Consider the following 25741-nt stretch of genomic DNA (forward strand, 5'->3'; position numbering starts at 1 on the left):
TGCCAGAATGTGATTGTTTCATCAAATAACACACTCACATGATGGTATAGGCCTACGCTATATAGGCTATCAAATGTATTCACTCTGTGAATAAAAAGTGAATTTATTTCATTATCATACTTACATACTTTTTCCTGCTGGAACATTCACAAACTTCTGCTGCTGCCTGAAGAAGATATTTGCCATTCTGCATTCTTCACATATTCTCAGCACAATGTACACAGTACAAAAGTCAGCCGAAATATGTGTTGGATACATTGAGAGTAAATAGAATGGAGGCCAAAATTCTATTTCATTGTTGAAGCCAAGTTGGAGCCAAGGTTGGACCCAAAAAGACCAAAAAATGGCCAAATCCCATTCATTCCTATGAGAGACATAAAACCCTGTATCTCCCTTAAATGCCACTCCAGGGGGATCATTTTTCGCTCAACTAGTAGGTCCCCTTGCTCTCCAACTTACCAGGGTGGTTATTTTTTGTGGTGATGTTTTATTTTAGAGAGATATTAAAAGTTAAATTGACCAATGAGCATCAGAACATGGTTTGATTGACCGTTAGAAGTCTTGTTGTTGTCCAATCAGCACCTGCGTTTGGCGTTGCTAAGGTGGAATGTAAGTTGGAATGTTCCCAAATCTGGCTTCAAAGCGTTGAATGGCAAATAGCGTTGATTTGGCGTCCATTCTATTTACTGTCAATGGTTGGATAGGCCAGTGTTTCTCAACAGGGGTGCCGCGGGCCCCCCTCAGGGGTGCCGCGGGCCCCCCTCAGGGGTGCCGCGGAAACGTGGCTGATAAATAAATTATGTAATATAATACATATTCGTTTAAATTGATAAGTTAATGCTAGTCAGTGGAATCTTTCATCTGTCATTTACGCACAATAAAGTAAATATAGGTTGCCCCAGTCAGCTGTAACTTCGAACGTAGGTCGTGTGACGTCTCCAAATGTGTTACTTTTCTAAGCTTTTGTGGTATCGGATGCAATGTCATGTTACGGCTTGTTGGTTTGGGGTGCCTTGAAATTTTTCATGAGTTGAAAGGGTGCCTCGCCTAAAAAAAGGTTGAGAAACACTGGGATAGGCTACTTCTGATCTGCACTGCGGGTGTGAAAGGCCAGGTACAGATTGGTTTTATGTCTCACCCATGCAAGTTGAAGCCCAAATGACACCCAGAGGGAGCAGTGAGTCAGGGCGGTACCGTGCTTCGAGTACCTCGGTCAGCGCTGCTTAATTACTCACCCCCACCAACCTGCCAGGGGTCCGTTTCTCGATTCTTGTCGTTGCTAACCGTCTTAAGACAGTCTTAAGACCGTCTCACCATTCCCTTGGATTTAGTGGTGAGCGTCGCTGTCGAGAGAGAGTTGAGTCGCTCTTACGAAGGACGTTGCTACCGTCGTTAGCAAAGACGCTTTCGAGATACGGACCCCAGGTCGGGAATCGACCCTACAACCCTCTGGCTACAACTACAAGCAAGCCTGACACCCTAACTCAGGGGTGTCAAACTCAAATTGACTGAGGGCCAAAATCAAAATCTGGAACAAAGTCGCGGGGTTGACCTCAATTTCCTCAATTTTAAAAAAATGACTAAAATTGTGTATTCATGAGCATAATACTCAAGGGCAAATTCACAAGTCTCATTCCCTTATCCCTCTGGTTGTGTTAGAAACATGGTTACGTTCATGATGTTAACGGTCAAAATTGACCGCCTGGCCTGCACAAAAAAGGTACTTATGCATTGATTAAAAATCTGATTTGCATATTTTGTGATTAATACAATTTCGACATCCTTTTGAAACATTTCCAAGGTGATTTAAATGTTATTCTGCTTTGTTTTAGTGATTTGTAGGCTTTTTTTCTTATCTTGCACCAATTCGTTTTACTAACCCTCTGGAGTCTAGGGTCTCTCAGAGGCAGTTTGGAACACCTTTACTTTTTTCAAGTATTTCAACTAACTGTAAACATCTATACTAATGTGGCATATATGGCTGTATTCTGAAAAGCCTAACAAGAAAAAATATGAGAGTAAAGTGAATGTAATACAACTGTATATACGTAACTTTGGGAGATGTAAAGTAATGGTCCGGTCATTTTTGACCGAAACACCATGAATGTAACAAGCTGGTGCATCTTCCACAATTCTTTAGGAATTTCATTATGTTTCATTTTGACCATTTAAATAGGTTAGCTGGAGGATATCATGAACTGTCATTTGTGTATGATGAAAAATAGAGAACTTATTTAAGAATGAAGTTTTAAAACGGTCATTTTTGACCATAACACAACCAGAGCAGAGGGATAATGAAAGGTATATCAAAAGTGCCTGCCCTGCAAATATTCTGTTGTATAGGACTGTGTGTGATGTTACTGACCAGGGTTCACTCATATTAATGGTGTATGTGGGCCAACTGCAATACACATTTGGAATGACCTGCTTAGGTGGGAGTTTGAAACCCCTGCCCTAACTGCAAGCAAGCCTGACACCCTGACTGCTTACTCATGGCTGCTCTTTGTGGGGATGTTGTTGGAAGGTCAGCTGGCTGGCACCCCTGGCATCCTGGCACCATATCCGCAGGGCTGAACTGGGGGAGAAATTGGGCCCGGGGCTTAAAGTGATACTGTCCCATTTTTGGAAATAAGCTTATTTTACACCTCTCCTTGGGTTAAATGACTGGGTTTTACCTCTGTCCTGTACTTTTAACCGTTCTCTGAGTGCGGTAGTACAAAGTTTATCTCCAAGCTAAAAGTTAACATTGAGCGCAATGAGACCAGTTAGCCGCCAGCTGGTCTCATAGGACTCCATGTTAACTGCTAGCATGGAGGTAAAATTTGTACTGCCATACCCAGAGAACGGTTGAAAGTACAGGAGAAAGGTGAAAACACAATCATTTAACTCAAGGAGAGGTGTAAATTCAGCTTTTTTTTCCAAAAATGGGACAGTGTCACTTTAAAGGGGCCCCTCATAATTAGTGGCGTAGAATCGACTCACCGGTGGGCCCCGCACCCTCGTGGGCCCCTATTTTCAGAAATGTAAAAAAAAGGAAACAAATATAAAATAAGGGCACACGAGGGTGCAGGGCCCAACGGGAAATGCCCCCGATGCCAGATGGCCAGTCCTGCCCTCCTCATATCCGTACATACTCCGGCTGTGTCTTTAGTAACACAGTCATGCTCACGTCTCCTGACTGTGGGAAAGCACTGCTCTTTCTTGGACGGACTTGCTGCAGTGTGTGTGTGTGTGTGTGTGTGTGTGTGTGTGTGTGTGTGTGTGTGTGTGTGTGTGTGTGTGTGTGTGTGTGTGTGTGTGTGTGTGTGTGTGTGTGTGTGTGTGTGTGTGTGTGTGCGCATGCATGCCTGCGTCTGTGTGTGCGTGTGGGAGAGTACTTGCATGAATGCATGCGAGTCCGCCTACATATTAGTGTGCATTTGTGAATGTAGGCCTACTCACTTGTTTTCATTGTTTACAAAGTGCATAACAGGTTGCAACTTGCAATATGGGATGCGAAACACAATCTACATCAGTGGTTCTCAAACTTTTTCCATCATTCCCCCCTTCAGAGGGTCTGAATGCTTCCAAGCCCCCCCCCCGTACTCGTGCAGACTGATTTTGCGATCGCTGTGCAGAATCAAAGGAAAGGTGACTGTTGTCATGACAATTAACAATATAATGTTGGTGAGGGCTTTAAACTTATTGACTTTTTGGCGAGACAGGAAATAATTTCCTTGGGGGGAAAACCCCCAAAATCAGATGTCACACGCCCCCCCTGAGATGCCTCCGTGCCCCCCCAGGGGGGCTTGCGACCCACTTTGAGAAACACTGATCTACATCAACATGTAAATGAACACAACAGGCTTTGTGAAAACATTAGGTGAATGTAAAGATACTTTGCAGGCAGGCAGGCAGGAAGGATTTCTTGGATTAAGGATGTTTTGTTTTAGTTTTTTTTTTTTAGTGAAAGGCGAAAGCACTCCAGACACAACAAATTCGCATTTATGCCCCACCCGTGCAAGGGGGCAGCCCTCAATGGCGCCCTAAGGGAGCAGTGCAGTGGGCAGTGCAGTGCTCAGGGTACCTGTCATGGAGGAGGATGGGGGAGAGCGCCAACCTTGCAGGTCAGGAGTCGAAACTTTTGGGCAACAAGTCTGACGCCCTAACCACTTACCCAAGACTGCCCTATGGGGATGGGGATATGAGGAGCAGTATGTCTTCAAAAATAGGACCCCATTACCTATGTCCTGGGATATGAAAGCTTATGCAAGTGCTAACCCGTGTCAATGAAAGATGGGATTGGGTGTAATATACTTTTATACAACACTGCCCTCTGCAGGTGGATCAGTGACACACACACTACCTACCAGTATGCATATTTTAGGCCCTAGTGGCCATACTTTTTCAAAGTTGAGATGAAAAACAATGAAAATAAAACAATAGCTAGCAATTCAAGCATTCCTTACAAAAACATAGGCAGATTATAATAATAATGAAACAACAATGCAACAGGGTGGTTGACATGACGTGGCCTTTTTTTGGTCCCCTATGTCAAAGTTATGCAATTTTTATATAAAGGTGCAAAAGACTGTATTTATGTTGTTCAGAAGGTGCAGTTGTATAAGCTCATATAAATCACTTTCAACATTAATCTTCAATTTATTCATAATTTAGAGCCAAAGTAGAAAAAGCTCTTATGGTGTGACGGTTCCAATGCATGTCCCAAAGTTTGATTTTGAATAAAAACTGGAAAATGTACTCCTTTTCTCTAAATTCAGTTATGAAATCATACCCAAGACATACATTGTTGAGCCTATTTAGAGACGATTTCAGGCATTATAAATTTGAAGGCACCTTTAACTGGAACATGTTGGTTCCAAAATTGATTTCAAATTTTGAACGGTTAATTGTCTGGACACCTTTGCCAAGTGGGGGTTCCTCATTCTTTCACCTCAGAATGACATTGACAGCTATAAGATGAATTTTAGCTCTTCATAATGTCCTAATGTTATCCGACACCGCTGCTCCAGTTCCATGTTGCATGTCTTTTGGTGTGACACATTTTACACAAAAATAAAGACAATAGATTATGTTTTAGTCAATATAACCTTGAAAACTATCTTGGCATTTAGCATGGTTTTACATGGCTAACATGAATACACATTGCTTAATCTCGTGACATAAGGCACTGAAACATCATATGGTGTGACAAGATATCATAAGGTGTGATGGTTTTCTTGTCACACCATATTACAATTTTGTCACACCATGAGATGAGCTTCATTTTAATACATAAATACCACATACATTTCATTTTTCATGGCTAATATTCAGATTTGTTTGGTATACCAGTATTCATGTTTTAAAACATGTTAGTGGTCTATATGTATTATTCAGACACCAATATATCCACAATATCCATACATGAATATGAATCCACGATAACATGCTTCTTTTTATAATTTAAATGCTTCAGCTTTCTTTTATTTGTTTATTTGTTTACTTTTCAACTTTATTAAAATTGTAGCAGGTGGATAGAGGTGACAAGTAAAGAAAGGAAAGGAAATACAGGGAGAAATTGATCCTGTAAAGAGAGAGGAGGTCTTGAGGAAAAGAAGAGAGAAGTAGATGCAAATATTTAAATTATTTATAGTAATATATGCCTTAATATTTGTATAATGTACCGTACATTTATAATTAGCACAAGAATGTTTTTGAGTGTCCACAAAGACAAGACTGCATATGTTACACCCGGAATAAAATAGTCTGCTGTCTCAAACAACCTGAGCAGTGCAAGCGTTTTCTCTTGCTCTTGAAATATGACTGGCTCATTTTAACCGTTTAAACCGTTGCTGTCCATAACGTTGACAGCAGGGATATATTCATCTCACCAAATAAAGACGACAGGGACGGCGTACTGGAAGACACAACTTGCAAAGATTATAATTGCGAAGGTGGTTTTGAAGGGCGGTTTGGGTCGTGGCTGCGGGGCCAAGTTGGCCTGGCCCCTTGGAGCCTCTGGCCCCCTTGGGCCCCGGACCTGGCTTGGCATATGGGACTATACCAGTTCATTGAATATTGTCTGGCACATGAAGCACCTTGGAAAGATTATTATTACAAAGGTGGTTTTGAAGGCTGGTTTGGGTCGTGGCCAAAGGGCCAAGTTGGCCTGGCCCCTTGGGGCCTCTGGCCCCCTGGGCCTTTGCCCGGTAGGCCCGTGCATTAATCCACCCCTGCACACCACTAAGTAGGTTTTAGAAACATAAGATGGGATTGGGTGCTGCATATAAAATAAGCAAAACACTAGTAATATAGAAAACAGTAGGCCTACAGTAACAGTAATATATACTAATTAGTAGAGCAGATTAGTAACATAATCGTTCCCTTTGGTATAAAAGCATGAAATTTGGAACAGATACTCTCTAAGGGTCACTTTTTAGAAAAAAAGCGCTGGCCACGCAAAAATTCAATAGGGCGGCCATTTTTCAAGATATACATATTCCGCGCCCACAAAGCGCCTACACACTGACAGGCTATGGGGTCGCAAAGCTCTCACCATACCGGCTCATCAAAAGCTATAAACCACTGGCCTTGTTGGATTAGGAAAGACTGGACCCAGTGGCAACATATACAGACTGAACAGTAGTGGTCCCAGAATGGAGCCCTGGGGGACCCCACAATTCAGAGACATCAGTGATGAGGTATGTCTTCCAATGGCGACAAAAAAACTTATTTGTTGGAAGTATGATTTTAACCAGTTGATCACTTTGCCTGTAAAGCCAACCCAGTATCAAGGGTATCAAACATGTTTACATACATGCATTGGTGTAATTTGAGGTCTCCTGGCACTGAAGAACGTTAACTGTTGGCAGTGGTAGGGCTGTTCTCCGGTGTGAACGCATTGGTGTTGTCTGAGACTTGGTGGCTGTGAAAAACATTTGCCAAACTGTTGGCAAACGTAGTTTCCCTCTCCTGTGTGAATGTGTCGGGGGTACTTTCAGATCTCTTTCAGACATAGGGCCTCTCTCCAGTGTGAATGCGTTGGTGCTTTTTGAGATCCCCCGCCTGTGAACAACGCTTACCACACTGGTGGCAGACATAGGGCCTCTCTCCTGTGTGAATGCGTTGGTGTCGTTTGAGGTCCGCTGCCTGTGAAAAACTTTTGTCACACTGCTGGCAGACATAGGGCCTCTCGCCTGTGTGAATGCGGTTGTGAACTTTGAGCCTACCCACGTCTGAAAAACTTTTACCACACTGGTGGCAGACATAGGGCCTCTCTCTAGTGTGAATGCGTTGATGTTTTTTGAGATCCCCTGTCTGTGAAAAACGTTTACCACAATGCTGGCAGACATGGGGCCTCTCTCCTGTGTGAACGTGTTGGTGTACTTTGAGATGTTCTGCCCGTGAAAAACGCTTGCTACACTGATGGCAAACAAAGGACTTATCTCCAGTGTGAATACGTTGGTGTCGTTTGAGATTCATTGCCCATGAAAAACATTTGTCACAATGCTGGCAGGCATAGGGCCTCTCTCCTGTGTGGATGTGTTGGTGTTTTTTGAGAGTTCCTGCCTCTGTAAAACATTTCCCACACTGGTAGCAGGCATAGGGTCTCTCTCCTGTGTGAACGCGGTTGTGCACTTTGAGTTTTGTTGCGCTTGAAAAGCTTTTGTCACAATGTTGGCAAGCATAGGCCCTCTCTCCTGTGTGAACGCGTTGGTGCGCTCTGAGCTTTGTTGCACTTGAAAGGTTTTTGCCACAGTGTTGGCAGACGTAGGACTTCTTTCCTGTGTGGATGAGCTGGTGCGCTGTCAGACTTGTCCCGGCATTGAAGCAGTCGCCTAAAAGAGAACGGCAGTGTTTCTTTGTCAGTGCATGCGTCGTTATTTCTGGGACAGCCGTGGATTGGGGAATTACAGATGAAATTGATTCCGTTTCTGGCCCACCACACAAGACTAAGGTGCCGTTTCCACGTAGCAATGGTTGCAATGGTTTTGCATTGGTTTTCGCCTTCCGTTTACACATAGCTGATATTCAAAATCTAGGTATAAAAAGCAGGAGAAAAAAATATCCTGTTTAGGGGGCTGAAACGCATTCATTACAATATTTTTATCCACATGTTGCTTTTACACCTAAACAGGAGAAAAAAATATCCTGCTACGTGGAAACAGCACCTAAAAATGGAGACAAAATATCATTACTAATTACTTGTTATATTATCATAGAACAACATCTGATTGTTCAGTAAGCCTTTATTGAACCCACTTCAAGACTAAACCCTAGCCTCATGATTTAGACCAACGGTTCCCAAACTAGGCCGGTCGAGGCAGGACTGTAGAGGGGTAACAGACAGAAGGGAATGCTTGCATAAAACCTCTACATTACAGTTGTGTTCAAATTCATTAAACCCCACGGTTTTAGGGAATTCATTGTACATCAATCATACAAAGACCTCTTCAGAATTTCTTCATTTTGAGCCATATTTCTGGTGTTTTGGTAAAGTAAGTGTGTACAGAGAAATATGTGCTCTATTTTGAGATGTAGTATACTTAGTGTATATTTAACCATATGTGTTTTTGAAAAAGAAAATTAACCATTTGGCAAATTGTCTTAAGTAGGTGGCACTCTGTGTTATGAGTTTAGAAAAGGTATCTTAAGTATGGGTAAGCGCTCGTTAGCCATTGAAAAAAAATTTAAATGAGAATTAACAAATATATCATGTCTGTTTGAAGCCAATAATGTTGACAGTATGGAAAATCGCAAGAAATGTTCATATGCACCAAATGTGGCTCATGCGTCGTTTCTCGCCATACTGTAGCAGATGATACGGAGCACCTTTTTAACCTCTTAATTCTTTTCAGCCAATCAAAATGTTTTGAGTGGAATGCCCACTATGTGTATTTAGCACTGAGTCTAGTGTGTAAATAACATTAGCTAGCACAGAGGTGCTAATTTTTTATCTTTTTTTAACCAGCAAGCATAACTCTGTTCTCTTCTGGATTCTGCAGGAATCGTACATGTTGTCCACCACCGGAGACGACCGTCAAAAACCAAAGGGAAGACTGTCATACTTATTACTGCATCATAACACACAGCATTTAGCTTGGCCACCTGGATTCCGCCATGGCTATAAAATCCAAACACACTCATCCACTTTCTACCCAACACACGCAAATCCATAGTATTTCAAGGTATTTGTGTGTTGCATAGAAAGATGCGTGCAGATTTGAGCATAAGAGTTCATTCAAATTATGTATAAACCACTTTTGAAAAACCTGTGAATGACTGCTGCTAGAAAGCACACAGCCTCAGTGGATGTCTTCCTACATTATTTCATTAAATTAAATAAATGTATAAATACAAACATAATTTAAGCCACACAAACTCATATGTTCCATAGGCAACAAGAAATCAGGTGTGCTAAGGGTGGGGGGTAGGTGGCCCAAAATTTCTGGTGGCGCTCCTGATTACTAGTTATACATTCTGACCCTTATTGTATTTACTGTATTTTTTCCTGCGCCAAGGAGGTAATGTTTTCGGTCACGTTGGTTTGTCTGTTTGTCCGTCTGTCTGTTTGTTTGTTTGTCAGTAGCATAACTCAAAAACTATTGAACGGATGTGGACGGAACTTTGTGGGGGTGTTGGTAATGACCCAAGGAACAAGTGATTAAATTCTGGTGGTGATCGGGAACACAAACCGGAACCAGGACGTTTTTTTAAGATTCTTCACCATTACCGGCCTATACATCTAGACGCCCCTAGTGACCGCAAATTGAATTGCAACATTCCAGTTTCTAACTCTACAAAAGCAAGACAGACAGACAGGGTGTAACATAGTCAAATGTTTTATCAAGCAGCTTCCATTGCGGAGGTCTGCGCTCTATGAGTGCTTCCAGTTATTACTGTATTTATTACATTTTGTTTCACATACTTAGGCTACACATAAGCTACACCTGGAAGTATCAGGGGCTAAACTACCAAGATATGTACGATCATACTGTACAGTTAACACAGATAAGAGACACCCTCCAGGGACATCAACAATCTCTACCACTTTCTTCCAGGCCTCGTTTTCTAGCGTGGTCTTCCTAGAGGTCGAGGAAAAGTATTGGGTACCCCCCGACAATCAAACGCTCCTCAATTTTCCTTTTTGAAGGATTTAATTTTTTCCCACAGCGTATCAGATTTCATTACAGAATTCATATTATATTTTCATATCATATTTTATTTCATCATGATGACCGACCTTCTGTACATTCATTGGACGACACACTGCGTCTGGCGTGAGCACTTCGCATAAACTTCGAGGCAGCTCTACTTTTTGACGTGCGTCAACTGTCAAAGTTACCGTGCCACAATCCCAGGAGCCTTTGCGAGGACGTTGTCACATCCCATTGAAAATGAATTGAATGAGCACGTCAACGCAGTCGCCAGAAAGATGACAACAGGCCCTAAGGCTTGTCCCCTGTGTGAATGAGTTGGTGCCGTTGGAAATTCCATACATCTGAAAAACGTTTACCACAATTCTGGCAGACATAGGGCCTCTCTCCTGTGTGAATACGTTGGTGTCGTTTGAGATGTTCTGCCTTTCTAAAACTTTTGTCACACTGTGGGCAGGCATAGGGCTTCTCTCCCGTGTGAATGCGGTTATGTACTTGGAGATAAATTGCCTGTGAAAAACTTTTGTCACAATGCTGGCAGACATAGGGCCTCTCTCCTGTGTGAATATGTTGGTGTCGTTTGAGGTTCGCTGCCCTTGTAAAACTTTTCTCACACTGTGGGCAAGCATAGGGCCTCTCTCCTGAGTGGGTTAACTGGTGTACTTTGAGATGTCCTGCCTGTGAAAAACTTTTACCACAATGCTGGCAGGCATAGGGCCTCTCTCCAGTGTGAATACGTTGGTGTCGTTTGAGATTCATTGCACATGAAAAACGTTTATCACAATGCTGGCAGGCATAGGGTCTCTCTCCTGTGTGGATGTGTTGGTGTCGTTTGAGATCCGCTGTCTGTAAAAAACTTTTGTCACACTGTTGGCAGGAATAGGGCCTCTCTCCTGTGTGAATGCGTTGGTGTCGTTTGAGATCCGCTGTCTGTAAAAAACGGTTACCACAGTGTTGGCAGGCATAGGGCCTCTGTCCTGTGTGAATGTGTTGGTGTATTTTGAGATGTTCTGCCCGTGAAATTTTTTTGCCACAATGCTCGCAGACATAGGGCCTCTTTCCTGTGTGAACGCATTTGTGTTGTTTGAGTTCCGCTGCCTGTGAAAAACTTTTGTCACAATGTTGGCAGGCATGGGGCTTCTGTCCAGTGTTGATGTGGTTGGGTAATTTGAGTTTTGTTGCATCTGAAAAACATTTACCACATTGCTGGCAGGCATAGGGCCTCTCTCCTGTATGGATGCGGTTGTGCACTCTGAGCTTTGTTGCGTCTGAAAAGCTTTTGTCACAGTGTTGGCAGATGTAGGACTTCTTTCCTCTGCAGGTGAGCTGGTGTGCTGTCAGACTTGTCCTGGCATGGAAGCGCTCACCACACAAGACTAGAAAATAAGACAAATATCATTGCTTATTAATTATGATATGATAATGAAACAATTTCTGATTGTCCAGTAAGCCTTTAATGAACCCACTTAAAGACTAAACCTTAGCATTGAGTACATGATTTAGACCAGTGGTTCCCAAACTGGGGGTCAGGACGGCCCTAGGCCGGTCGCGGCGGTACTGTAGAGGGGTAACAGTCAGAAGGGAATGCTTGCATTAAACCTTTATATACAGTTGTGTAAAAATTAATTCAACCCCTGTTTAAGGGAATTCATTGTACATTTGTAACTGTGTTCATAATGAAATCTTACAAAGACTTCTTCAGAATTTCTTCATTGACAATTATTCACCCTCTCAAAGATTACCACTCTTACTGTTTTTTTTTTTTTTCAATCACCAACAAACTTTTGTTCAATCCTAAGCGACATTTAAAAAAACTCTTAATACAGTTAAGAGTAAAGTAAAAATCGCAACAAAAATCTAACTTTTCACTTCCTGATGCAACAAAATCTCAACAACACTGTAACAACTCAGCAACTTTTAAATTCTTGGTGGAACTGTTTATTGTATTTACAGAACTTTTATTGCTGTATTTATTACTGCATTTATAGTGTCTTGCTTTCCATACTTAGGCTACAAATAGGCTACACCTGAAAGTATCAGGGGCTAAACTACCAAGATATGTATGATCATACTGTACAGTTAACACAGATAAAAGACACCCTCAAGGGACATCAATAATCTCTAACACTTTCTTCCAGGGCTCATTTTCTAGCGTGCTCTTCCTGCATGAGGTCAGGGACATGTCGTTAAGTATTGGGTAGCCCTCGACAGCGGTAATCAAACACTCCTCCATTTTCTTTTTTTTAGGATTTTATTTTTTCCCACAGGACATCAGATTTCACAACAGAATTGATGTTATGAATATATCATATTTCATTTCGACACGACCGAAACTTTTGCCACAATACTGGGAGTGGAGCCTGGCCTGGTAACCTGGATCACTGATTACCTCACATTATGTGGGCATTATGTGTATTTATGTAAGCTACTTGACACCTGAATTTCCCCTCGGGGATCAATAAAGTTACTCTACTCTCCTCTACTCTCCTCTACTCTACTGGCAGGCATAGGGCCTCTGTCCCCTGTGGATGAGCTGGTGTGATTTGAGATTTTCTGCCCGTGTAAAACATTTACCACAATGCTGGCAAACATGGGACTTCTCTCCTGTGTGAATGCTTTGGTGTCGTTTGAGAGTCCGTGCCCGTGAAAAACTTTTATCACAATGCTGACAGGCATAGGGCCTCTGTACCGTGTGAATGTGGCTGTGCACTGTGAGCTTTGTTGCTTCTGAAAAACTTTTGCCACAATGTTGGCAGACATAGGGCCTCTCTCCTGTGTGAATGCGGTTGTGCACTTTGAGATTTCTTGCGTCTGAAAAACTTTTGCCACAGTGCTGGCAGACATAGGGCCTCTCTCCCGTGTGAATGAGTTGGTGTCGCCTGACATGGTCTGCCCGTGAAAACCGTTTACTACACTGGTGGCAGACATAGGACTTCTCTCCTGTGTGAATGCCTTGGTGTGTTTTGAGATTTCCCGCCACTGAAAAACTTTTATCACAATGCTGGCAGACATAGGGCCTCTCTCCAGTGTGAATGCGGTTGTGTAATTTGAGTTTTGATGCCTCTAAAAAACTTTTGTCACAATGCTGGCAGGCATAGGGCTTCTCTCCTGTGTGAATGCGTTGGTGTCGTATGAGCCTTCCTGCCAGTGAAAAGCTTTTGCCACATTGTTGACAGACATAGGGTCTCTCTCCTCTGTGGATGAGCTGGTGTGCTATGAGATTCCCTGACTGTGAAAAATGTTTACCACAAATCTCGCAGGCATAAGGCCTCTCTCCCGTGTGAATGCGTTGGTGTCGTTTGAGCTTTCCTGGCAGTGAAAAGCTTTTGCCACAGTGTTCGCAGACATGGGGCCTCTCTCCTCTGTGGATGAGCTGGTATGCTGTCAAACTGCTTCTGGCATTGACGTACTGACCTAAAAGAGAATGGCAGTGTTCCTTTGTTAGTGGATGTGTCATTATTGCTGGGACAGTCATGGATTTGGGGATAACAAATGAAATTGATTCCGTTTCTGGCCCACCACACAAGACAAAAAAAAAATAAGACGAAATATCCTTACTAATGAATTATTACATCATAAGACAACGTGTGATTGTCCAGTGAGCCTTTAATGAACCCATTTAAAGACTAAACCTTAGTATTGAGTTCATGATTTAGACCAGTGGTTCCCAAAGTGGGGGTCAGGACCCCTAGGCCGGTCGAGGCGGTACTGTAGAGGGGTAACAGACAGCAGGGGATGCTTGCATAAAACCTTCATATACAGTTGTGCTCAAATTCTTTCAACCCCACAGTTTCGGGGAATTCATTGTACATTTGTAACTATGTTCATAATTAAATCTTACAAAGACTCACCAAATCCCTGGACGAGATCCCAATTATGTTACTACCCCTGGCTCAGAAGGTGAAACCTAAAACGATCCCACACGCAGACGGGGCTAACGGTTTGTGATACCCGACAGTCTCAAAACTGTAGTGTTAAAACGGTGCACAGGGAAATACAGTCAGAAAAAGTTTCTACGCACCTTTGGAATTTCTTACATTACAATCTGATCTGCAACTACAGTACACGTCTGTTTAAGATTATTGCGACTAACTGAGAGTTAAAACCTTTTGAATATAAGGGTGTACTTACTTATGCCTTGCTGTCCTGTGAATTTGTACATCTTATGGCCAATAACATTTTTAAGTTCATAAAGGTTGGAGCAGGCTTCACCCAACAATTTTCTCTTCTTTTAAAGGTGCTGACCAAAATATTCTAAAACTGAAAAATGAGAAAACTGTGACTGTGATTCACTGATCTCCTATGTCCTTGATGTAATGAAATAATTGATGTAAATTTCATTGAGCCCCCATTGGGTGGTGGGGAAATGGAATGGGATGGGTGTGAGTTTTTAAGACCTGTTGTCACTTGTATATATTGCACACTGAGGAAGGCAGAACGCAGAAACGCGTCTGTGTAATAACATTTTTAAACATGTAAATGTTAGGGTGGAATTAGTTAAAAAAGACTGATTGTTCTTTCATGTGATTTCCGGGAAGATCAGACCATGTTTTATGACCAATTTTGACAGAAATGTAAGAAATTTCAAAGAGGTGACGTACAAACTTTTTCCTATGACTATAGCTGGGCATTTTGGGGTACGCATTCTTATAAACGCTTGTTGCAGCAGTTCTACTGGCACTGCATGAAGAAAGATGTTGCCGCGTTCATGAAGACTTGCCATGTGTGTCAAATCACTGGTAAACCAAATCAGAGCATTAAGTCAGCCCCTCTCCATCCGATCCCCGCGGTGGGCCGTCCGTTTGATCATGTAACTTAATAGTGGATTGCGTTGGCCCATTAACCCCCATCGAAAAGTGGTGCAGCGCATCGCTAAACGGTTATGAGATGATGAGATGAGATGATACAGTACGTTTTTATTCAATATCTTCGCAGGTGAAAGAGACATACAGCGATTGATTGATTGACATTGATATTGATATTGAAAGGGAGGAAGCTGAACGAAGCTACTTATATACTGCTCTATTCATCTATATGCAGATGATACAATTTTGTATTGTGTTGCAGATTCTGTACAGCTAGCCTTGGAGAAATTGCAGCAGTCTTTTAATATCCTACAAAATGCCTTCATTGGTCTTAAGCTTCTACTTAATGTAAGCAAGACTAAATGTATGGTCTTTACTCGATCTAAGCATGGCATGAAAAATGATTTTAATATATCTACTTTAGATGGGTCTGTTATTGAGAGAGTATCACATTATAAGTACCTGGGAATCTGGCTAATTGACAAGTTCACATTCAAGAAACATACTGACTGTCTTGTCACTTCGCTCAGACAAAAGCTATCTTTCCTGCACAGAAATAAATATCACTTTCCTGTTTTCTGCAGAAAAAGGTTAATTGAAGCTACTTTTCTGTCTTCCCTTGACTATGGTGATGTTATTTACAGACATGCACCACTCTCTAATCTGAAGGCACTTGACACTGTCTATCATTCAGCTCTTCGTTTTATTACTGGGGATCCATATAGTACTCATCATTGCCTGTTATATGATAAAGTTGGGTGGGCTCCACTTTCTCACAGAAGGAACATGCATTATTTTATTTTTATTTATAAGGCCCTCACTGGCAAACTCCCATTTTATATTTCATCTCTTTTAGCTTGGCACTCCAACCCATACCAAACCCGCAGCAGCAATTTTTTACTGGAGGTCCCTTATGCCCGCACTGAACTGGGTAAAACGGCTTTTAGTGTCTGTGGACCTTCAGTTTGGAATACCTTGCAACAAAGGATGGGTCTTCAAGCCTTTGTGCCATTAGAACATTTTAAAGTTACACTGGGAAGTTTTTTATCACATACTTGTACTTGTTTTAACTCATAAGTTTTTAATTCATAGTTTGTCTTAATTCTTACCTCTTATATGATTTATGGTGTATTGTGTATGTTGTTTATATATGATTTTATATGTGTAATTGTTTGTTTTACTCGACATCATTGTAAATGAGGGCTAGGCCCTCAATGATTCTTCGAGTTTAAATAAATGAAATGACTTAACCGCAGGGAAACCCAAAGAAAAGGAAAACACAGGTATAACCACAAAATAAAACAAGACAATACACATAAAACAAGAAATCCCTTCCAACCCCCACCCAACCCCAATCCATGAGACCGCACGAGAAATCATGTACACGGTGTTTTGTGGAATCATTGTGGCATTTTAAATATCTATAATGAATCTATTGGACATATGTGAGCAATAATTTCCGTTTGAATGTCTTTTTAAAAACTTTCATTTTTTAAGCTCTTGATCGAGCTGGTTCCATATTTGGAAGCCCCTACATGATATGCTAAGGCTAGTACTTTTTAGTTTTCTTTTTTTTTTACCCCAGAAAAGATTTCTGTCTCTTGTGTTATGTCTGTGGTGGGGATTGCAGATAGGTATCAGGTTTTTGATGGTTTGACGACTTGAAAATGGTGCAGGCATTGAGAAATATATTAAGGTCCTCAAGCTTTAGGATATTTGCAGACTGGAATAGAGGACCTGATGGGTGTCTGTATTGTGTCCAGAAAATGATGCGGATGATGCGGTTATGTGTCAAAGCACTCAATATCCAGCAGCAGTTAGAGCGGTTCCATTCCAGTTTGAAGTCCTTGTTACGCGCCTACTTTGTGGAATTGAATCGTGACTGGGAAGATGGACTTCCCTGGCTTTTGCTGTCGGCTAGAGACGTCACTCTATGTGTGTGTAATGTATGTTGAAAATAATGTAAACACAGAAAGAACTTTTGATGATATGTCAGCAGAAATATTGTTTGCAGATGAAAGTCAAACTTGCTACAAGACATAATTACAATGATGGTTGACTAATTTTGAACACAACTGTACACATAAACACATGTCTATGATAACCCTGTGAAAATATTGACTTATATACATGAATTTATACATTTCCAGCAGTGAATTTTAAATAAAAAGTTTGCAAAATGAATGGACATAATGTTTGGTGTTTGGAGTATGACCAAAGAAAATGTTCTCAGTATTCTTATTTTCAAAAAAATGAAATCATAATCATTATTATTGAAGCATTAAAAAGCAAGTTTTATTTTTTGCAATTGGGACCTTGATTTTAGTGTTAAACAACATGCTCTACTCACAAGTATTGTGTCATTTGGAGCACTCCCAAAGACATTGGGTCTGGTGATATTGGACAATCCATGAGCACCATTTGTACGGGCAAGTAAATGCAGGCACTTAACTACATTTTAATTTCAATGTATTATTATGATATGGTATGATATGATATTATGATAAAGCTTTTGCTAATAAAGTGTAGTGAATGTTTTTTTGGTTTGAAACATCCAGACTATGTGGAGAATTGTCTTTGTGAGACAATGCTGCCATCATTAATTCATTCAGCTCACTGGCTTAGCCTCGCAAAAAGATAATTTACCCCAAAAAGCCTGGATGATGACACAACACATATTGGGCAGATTGAAGGGGGAAAAAAACGTCTTGTCCTTTAATGCAGCATCTGAGCACTGCCCTATTTTCATATGGTTGCAAAATAAATTCAAATTAAAATTTCGTTGTTTTTTTTTTTTTTTTAGCAGAATAGAATTCAACAGTATAGAAATTCAGCTGCCAGGAATGTTTTGGTATGATGATATAACTCAACAATGCAACTTCTCAGGACAAAGCCACAGAGGCACTTAAATAACAGGAATAATTGAGATTGTGTCTCTCATACTGTGTGATTGTTGTGATCTTCTGTAGGGTTTGGGAAATTGAGGATTGCCTCTGGGGAGGCGTGTATGTGCGTAAGATAACTTACCAGGTTCAAGTTTCTCCCCATCTTCGTTTTTCTTGCCATTTGTTCCTTCTTGACCTCGTTTTGTACAGCAGTCTACCAGTCGCACTGATAACCTCTTTAGCTGGTACCGTGACACTAGATCTGGATGAGGATAATTCATCTCAGAGCTCAGGACAGGAGCCACGGCTGATCCATCTTGACCCTAAAACCCACAAATGGTTACAACCAAAGGACATAGTTTGGCATCTGCGCTAATTGTATATTTCCTGTCAACTTTGTAGGGCCTATCTGCAAACGTTCTCAATTCGCTTGTGGTAGCCTACCACCATAAGTTCCCTATGGTAGGCCATCACCATATGATTCCATCATACGCACCACAGCAGCTAATTGAGGTTTAAAATATTGAACTGGTATGGCAGTTTTCAAGTCAGTTGTGATGTTTTGATGTCAGTTTCGTAAAGGACTGTGGTGGCCCAAAACGTCATGAAGATAACGTCAATAAAAATGGATTAAAAGGGAGCTCATCTGTGTGCAGCTCTTCCTTGTAATTTAATTTAATTCCTTAAATTGAACTTTGTTTTCACCCGGCTTTAAGAAAGTGGGTGTGCGTGAAATTTGACTGGGTTCAGGTTTTTTAGCCTGATAATGAGGGAATTGGCTGTGTGTACGTGTGTGTGTGGTAATCAGAGCCATGGTGGTAATAGGAGAAGGGCAACCCTGAATGAATGAAGCGCCACTGTAGCCTACCTGCTGCAGTTCAGCTTTGATGCCTGCAGATGAGGAGGTCTGCTCTGTGCAAAGGGGGTCAGCTCCATCTACTGGTAAAAACAAGTACAGCAGGGTAGTGAAAATGAGTCAACATTTGAAAGGTGTCGTTCATCACAAACCCCTCTGCAATGGTGGGTAATGGTGTGTCGGGCTCAAAAGCCCACCGTTAAAATTGTCGTTTTAACGCCCGAATCCCCAATAGCCTAATCAGAACACATCTCTTACTTTTCAGAGCACCATCACCACTTTCTTCCAGGTAGTCTTCGGCCTTCAAGGTTGTCTCTTCAATGTCGCATTTGATGGGCATCGGGAAAAGTAACGATTCACAGTTCTCTTCTTTGAAGACCTTTGCTTCTGTTGTTGACAATGTCCCATTAGAGGAGGCAAATGATGATGACCAACCGATTGAGTCGGTCTCAACCTTGCAATCCAAAGCACCTGCAGAAAACACAACTACCCCGTCCTCACAGAGCAGACAATTGTCACAGTCCTCCTCCACTTTAATGATCCGTAGCGTGTCCTCCATGGTTGGTAAATAAGAGACGTCTTCTTTTAAAGTTAATTTTAACCGTGGGTTGTTTTAAAAGTGAGTTGTCTACAGTAGGCTATGACAGCCAGCCCACGCTTACAAACAAACACAGCCACTGGGCGGGTGTGAAGCAGACGACGACAACTGCGAATGTACAGATAGCGGCGACTTTTCAAAATAAAAGTCGCGTCATTGGAACAGACCTAGCCTAATTCTAGAAACCAGGGGTGCGATTCTCAAAGTGCGAAGTAGCTAGTCTGTTAGCAATGTTGCATAGTAAATACTATAAAAGTTGCTAACTCCTGTGTCTCGAACGTTAGCACACGAAGTAACTACTGCTTGGAGTAATGTGCACTCTGAAGTAGTGGTGACTTTGAAAGTGAGGCGCCTCCTATCCGTATCTCGACAGTGAAGTTGAAGTACAGCTTGATAGGCCTTGAGCCAGAAGCCAAAAATTGACCTCTCGCAATCGAACGGGTGGGCAAGTTCTAATCTGTTTTTTTGACTTCTTGGACATCTCAAGTTAACAGTTTGGCATGATAACCATTGCAAACAGGTAGCTTTTTGGTAGTTATCATGTGTTGAAATGGTGGACCAGTAAAATGGAAATGTGAAAAATCGGTATTGTGGTTCTTTGTTATTATGTAGTTTGTTGACCACACAGGGTGCTTAAATGACCCCAGGGATGCTTTCCCTTCTATCAGGACCCTACAGGAGTTGTTAGACCACACTAATAGGCTAATAGAATCACCTCAGCAATATGTGAATGACAAAATGTGATAAAATATGAAATCCGTTTTTGTTTTTATTAAGCTTATTATTATTACATTTCCCCCAACAGTAAAACAAAAACAAAAAACATAATGAACAAACACATACTAACATGTGATAACCATACTGTACATTAACATGGCATGATAACCATTGCAAACAGGTAGTTAGTGAATGATCATGCATTGAAATGGTGGACCAGTAAAACGGAAATGTGAAAACTGTATTGTTTTTTGTTATTATGCAGTTTGTTGACCACACAGGGTGCCTACATTTCCTCAGGGATGCTTTCCATTCAATCAAGACCCTAAAGAGGTTGTTAGACCATACCAATTGACCTAATATAATCACCAAAGCAATATGTGATTGACAAAATGTGATAAAAATGACAACATATGAAATCTTTTTTTTCTTAACTTTTCCTGCAACAGCAAGAATAAATAAAGAGCATTATTTCAGTCCTCAGGATCTGACTCAGTCTAGTAAATATCTGTAAATATGTCACCATGATTATCCTCTTCATGCTGATATACACATGTTTGAAGTTTTCAGAGGGTTGTGCAGCATTTCCAGCTACTTCTCAGACATTGGCAATCCAGCAGTTTACATTGATGGCTGTACTTGCAAGACATCAGTTGTAACACTGCCTCAGGGGCTGAATATCCCCACATCCACTGTATAGTGAGATGGACATTTTCATCGTTGGCCCAGACATGGTCAAGTGGGCTTGGGATTTGTGGATGCTGCTGAAGACTTGCTTTCCAGATGCCAGACTGATAGTTGGCACACATAGTTTGCATGAGGAGGTAGTCCTCACACTACTACTACTACTACTACTACTAGTCCTCACATGGTGAAAGTTGGCTTTATTCACACACTCTATGCTGTGTTCAGAAAAGCTGGTAGCGGGCTGTATTTATGTTCTACGTATTTGTCGATGCTATGTAGAGTTGGCACCTAAATGCTTCACGAATAGGTCCATGGACAGTTCCCAGTCCCGTCCCAGCTCATGAAAAAACTGTTTGAAAGAGCTCTGAACTCATCGTGAGCTTTAAGGCTGAGCTTTCCACGACCTGCACATCCTTTTGTGTTTTTATGATTATTTTTGTATTTACTTTTCTATTGTAGCCCTAGCCTCTTCCCCCTTACATTAGGAAATTAGTATTTCAAGTAAAGATACTGTATACCCTATCACATAACCTCATGGCTTGGTGGTACTCACACTGGGTACAAAGTAGTTCAAGAAAACCATCATGTGGTGTACTCCGACTGTCATGTGGTGTACCCCGGCCGCCTTAAGCGCCATAACGTAGTCCCTCTATTATAACAGATATTGTCATTATTTGGTGTCATTATTGTCACCAAAATGGTAATAGAGCTTGGTAAGTCCCGCCCCTTAGTTCCGCATTTCACGGGACCTAAGCTGACCATCTAACAACATGGTAGAGAGTAATTATCTTCCAATCTCAGTCATTACATGCGCTGGGCAATGTTAGCAATGTTCTTATAATGTAGTTCAGCGTTTTCAGCCAAGAGTGAATTGGCCTGTCGCCAGGCCCATTTCCAGTAAGAGGCTATCAGGGGTGGAAAGAATACTAAAACATGTAATTAAGTAAAAGTAAAATTACATCTTTAAAAATCTACTTAAGTAAAAGTAAAAAAAAAATACTTAATAAAAATGTGATTTGAGTAAAAGTTACCTTCAGTTTGCTTTTATATCGCTTTCCTTCAATAGCACCCTTCGTGACCTCTAGCTATCTCTGCACAAGTCATCTTCCAATAACCTGGCGATCGTGACAACAAAATTCTGTGTGTGCTGGTGTGGCAAAGTTGCAGGGCTAGGGTCAGCCCATTCATACAACAGCCCATTACTCTGAACTTAAGGGTCTGGATTTCATTGCGTTTGGGTCGTGGGCCTTAAATTGCAAAGACTGGGAAGCCTACCAAAGGAAATAGTCTTGTGGATTTCATTTAATTGCCAGTTGTGAGATTAAATTCATGAATAATTTTGTTAATAAACAATAATTCTTGTATATATTTTAAAACAACTGTTTTCAGGCTGCGCTGGTACTCCCTCAGCTTGAGTCCTTGGTGTGTGCTCTACTATTCCCAGCCAGTTACTTGCAACTCTATTGTGTACCGTCTGTGGGCTGTCGGACTAATGGTATGGGGCCGGCGGGCCCTAGATAGTCATCCAATAGATTAGTCCAAAATATATAATTTATGTTAAATGGTAAAAACACACAATTTCCCTTCATGTCTGACAGATTTTCCCCTTTATTTCAATTTTGCCTACCTCAGAATTTACTCAGACCTCAAGGTAGATTCAAATGTAAGTAAAATACTTTGGCCAAACTGTAATTTGGGTAGAAGTAATATCACCTATTTTAATAACTACTTTGGACTCAGTTACTCATCAAAGTACTCAATTACAATAATTTGAGTAAATGTAATTAGTTACTTTCCATCCCTGGAGGCTATGGAACTTTTGTATGAGGTGGCGCCTTGTCAGTATACTGTAAGTACTACTTATTACTACTTAAGTGTTTTTGGGAAACTCAGCCGAAGACAATATTATAAGAGTTACCAGCAGGGACAGCCAGATGAAGGTAGATAACTGAGCAGAAGGAGACAAATGCAAGCAGACTCATGCTGTCCACTGCATCTGTCAGGCACAGACACACAGCCAATGCCACACCAACACACATGCACATTATGTGTTTTCTCTGGGTTTCTGGTAATGTGTTGTCTGGCGGCAAACGCCAGACTATATCGTCTAGCAGTTCGAAAAGAACGTGCAAGGCAGCATGGGTACTCCCAGGCTAGGTAATGTGTGGAATGATAAAAAAATTTAGAATAGCATAACATGTGAATCTAGAAACCATCACTTATTTTCACATAGTAAATGTAGGCCTACTTTCATTACCAGACACTGAAGCAGCAACTGTAAGGGAATGCAACTCTTCATTTATTTATTCTTAATAATGTCATCGTGAAACATGTAATCTGTTATTCCCCATTACTGGCCTGCTCTCTGGACTCGGAAGGCTTTGAAGGTGAGGTGATCCCTCACCCCTCCTACTTTAAGTGCAGAGCGGGTCAGTCTGTTGATTTGGGACTTTATTTTTACTATTTCCAAACACAAGTGATTGCATCATTGGCATGCACAGATCTAGGAACGGACTTGGTGGTTCTAAAGCAACAGCCCCTTTGCCGTACTGGACGAAAAAAGGCCTTTTTTTAAGTTCCTTTTTTTCTTTTTTTGTCACAATGTGGTCCATATTGGCATGATCATCTATGGTAACGATTCTTGAGATCAAAAGCATGTGACAATTCACCTTGATCTAACATAGCATAATAGAAGGGTGGGGACTCTAACTTATGTCTCAAGGGCCGTTTACGGCCCCTGATGTAATTTTAATCTTATGCAGTTTCACATGGAATATGACATGTTTTGTAAAGAACTGTTAGAAATTTAATTTGCAATACAATTAAGTTATGTTTTCAGGGGACCTAGTGAAGGTGAGGTCTGTTGTGAAGGTGTCCACCTTCAATATAGGCCTAACTGCAGGGGGAAATCCTGGTTTGTGTTCATAGTACAGCCCTTTATAAAAATTGAAGTGGCCCTCGAATGAAAACGGCTCCCCACTCCTGCTCTGGCAAGGCAACTGGAAGTTCCACATGCCCCCCGCCCCACCTTGAGCACCTGCCCCCCAAAATGTCTTTGCATGCCACTGGATTGTATAGTGTAGTACACTCTCAACAACAGCATGGTAAAAAAGTGACTTTATCCTTAGTCTATGTAAAGAGTGCAGTCTCTGCTTCATCCAATAGGTCTTTGTCTACATATCAAATTTGGGTGTGTATGTAAAATAGCTCACATTTAAGTACATTACACTTTGTGTGGATAATGAAACACAACTTTCAAGAAAACTTGTAATACAAAACCCACCTGTATTGTAATGTAGATGATAAACTAGGAAAATTGTTGTATTTTTGTACCCAATCTACCAGTATTTTCTCGCTTGGGTAATAAACACTAATTTTTTAATGAAAAGTCAGTGAAAATGGGGGCCTGAACTAAATTAAGTGGGAAATCTGTGTAACGTGCCCTTTAAACTATCTAAGAATTTTGTAGAACAACTTTTCCTATAAATATATTTACCTCACAGTCATTTTTACTTTCAATTTATCAAGATATTAGCAAATTAGCCTAGGCGTTTTTAGTGTAAAATGGTTCAAATAAGAAATGCATGATAAATATGATAAAGCTACTGTTCTGCAAAGGTTATCATACCAATTCATAAACTAGACATATATATCAATATTAAAATACCAACAAGACTTTGCCCACCCTTTCGATTGCGATCGGCGGTCTGGCTCATTAGTAGAGCGGCTACAAGGCCAATTTGGCTTGAATCGTGCAAATTATGATACAAGCATGAAACTTGGCAGGTATGTGCTTAAGACCAATACAATCAAATCTACCTGATTGGCCACTTGAAATGGCGGCCATTTTCCAAGATGGCCGCCAAAAAGGGCTCCAGAAATGGATTTATTGCATAGAATTGACCTAGAAATTTATGATGAAAGCATGAAAATCAACATGTATGTGTTTAAGACATATACGATCAAATCTACCTGATTGGCCACTTGAAATGGCGGCCATTTTCCAAGATGGCTGCCAAAAAAGACCCCAGAAATGTATTTATTGCATAGAATTGACCTAGAAAATTATGATACAAGCATGAAATTCAACATGTATGTGCTCAAGACCAATATGATCAAATCTACCTGATTGGCCGCTTGAAATGGCGGCCATTTTCCAAGATGGCTGCCAAAAAGACACCAGAAATTGATTTATTGCATAGAATTGACCTAGAAAATGATGATACAAGCATGAAATTCAGCATGTATGTGCTTAAGATCAATACGATCAAATCTACTAGATTGGCCACTTGAAGTGGTGGCCATTTTCCAAGATGGCCGCCAAAAGGACCCCAGACATTGATTTATTGCATAGAATTGACCTAGCAAATTATGATACAAGCATGAAATTCAACATGTATGTGCTTAAGACCAGTGCAATCAAATTTACCCAATTACTCACTTGAAATGGCGGCCATTTTCTAAGATGGCTGCCAAAAAACTAAAAGACCCTAGAAAATAATTTATTGCACAGAATTGTCCAAGCAATTTATGATGAAACTCGGTTTGTATGCGATTAAGACCAATAGGCCTACAATCAAGTCTACGTTATTTGCTACTTAAAATGCTGGCCATTTTCCAAGATGGCAGCCAAAAAGACCCTAGAAATTTGCAAATGTCATATGTGCATATTGCAAATTTGGTGGAAATAATTGCTAACATAATATGTTAGCATGGATGATGAACTGATACAGATATTAAACATATTCTGCAATGACACATAAGCCACTCACAGTATGACACACAAATAGCATGGTGATGACATGCTAATGCCAGTTCTTAATTCAATATCAATGGAGGCAGTGCCCCCCCCCCACACCCCGAAGGTTATGAGATGCTAATAATACGATGACACTGCGGTAATAATATGTCAATAACGGCAATTCGTGGTTCTCTCGATATTGCTGTTAAACAAAAGGTACACCAAAAACAAGCATTATCATGAATTTAGTTTATTTGCATTAATTTAGTTTATTTTGACATTAACATGTTTGATTTAGCTATCACATAATGGC

At 41.0% G+C, this 25741-nt stretch overlaps 1 protein-coding gene across 5 annotated transcripts; it reads right to left on the reverse strand.

Moving 5' to 3' along the window:
* Positions 1-5381: 5381 nt before the first annotated feature.
* LOC134455423 (zinc finger protein OZF-like) lies at positions 5382-19373 on the reverse strand. Of its 5 annotated transcripts, XM_063206459.1 has the most exons (6): positions 18944-19373; positions 18698-18768; positions 17972-18152; positions 13386-13553; positions 11339-11515; positions 5382-7820 (listed from the first exon to the last, which is right to left on the reverse strand). In XM_063206459.1, exons 1-6 carry the CDS (start codon positions 19242-19244, stop codon positions 6991-6993), a joined length of 1728 nt encoding a protein of 575 aa, XP_063062529.1. In that variant the 5' UTR covers positions 19245-19373; the 3' UTR covers positions 5382-6990. The 5 variants fall into 5 exon arrangements, with proteins under 5 accessions (XP_063062529.1, XP_063062531.1, XP_063062528.1 ...); XM_063206458.1 differs by lacking the exon at positions 5382-7820 and having other exon boundaries at positions 9904-11515; positions 18698-18765; XM_063206457.1 differs by lacking the exon at positions 5382-7820 and having other exon boundaries at positions 9904-11515.
* Positions 19374-25741: the final 6368 nt, after the last annotated feature.

This window comes from Engraulis encrasicolus, chromosome 9 (genome assembly GCF_034702125.1).
Source record: "Engraulis encrasicolus isolate BLACKSEA-1 chromosome 9, IST_EnEncr_1.0, whole genome shotgun sequence".
Taxonomy (NCBI): Eukaryota; Metazoa; Chordata; class Actinopteri; order Clupeiformes; family Engraulidae; genus Engraulis; species Engraulis encrasicolus.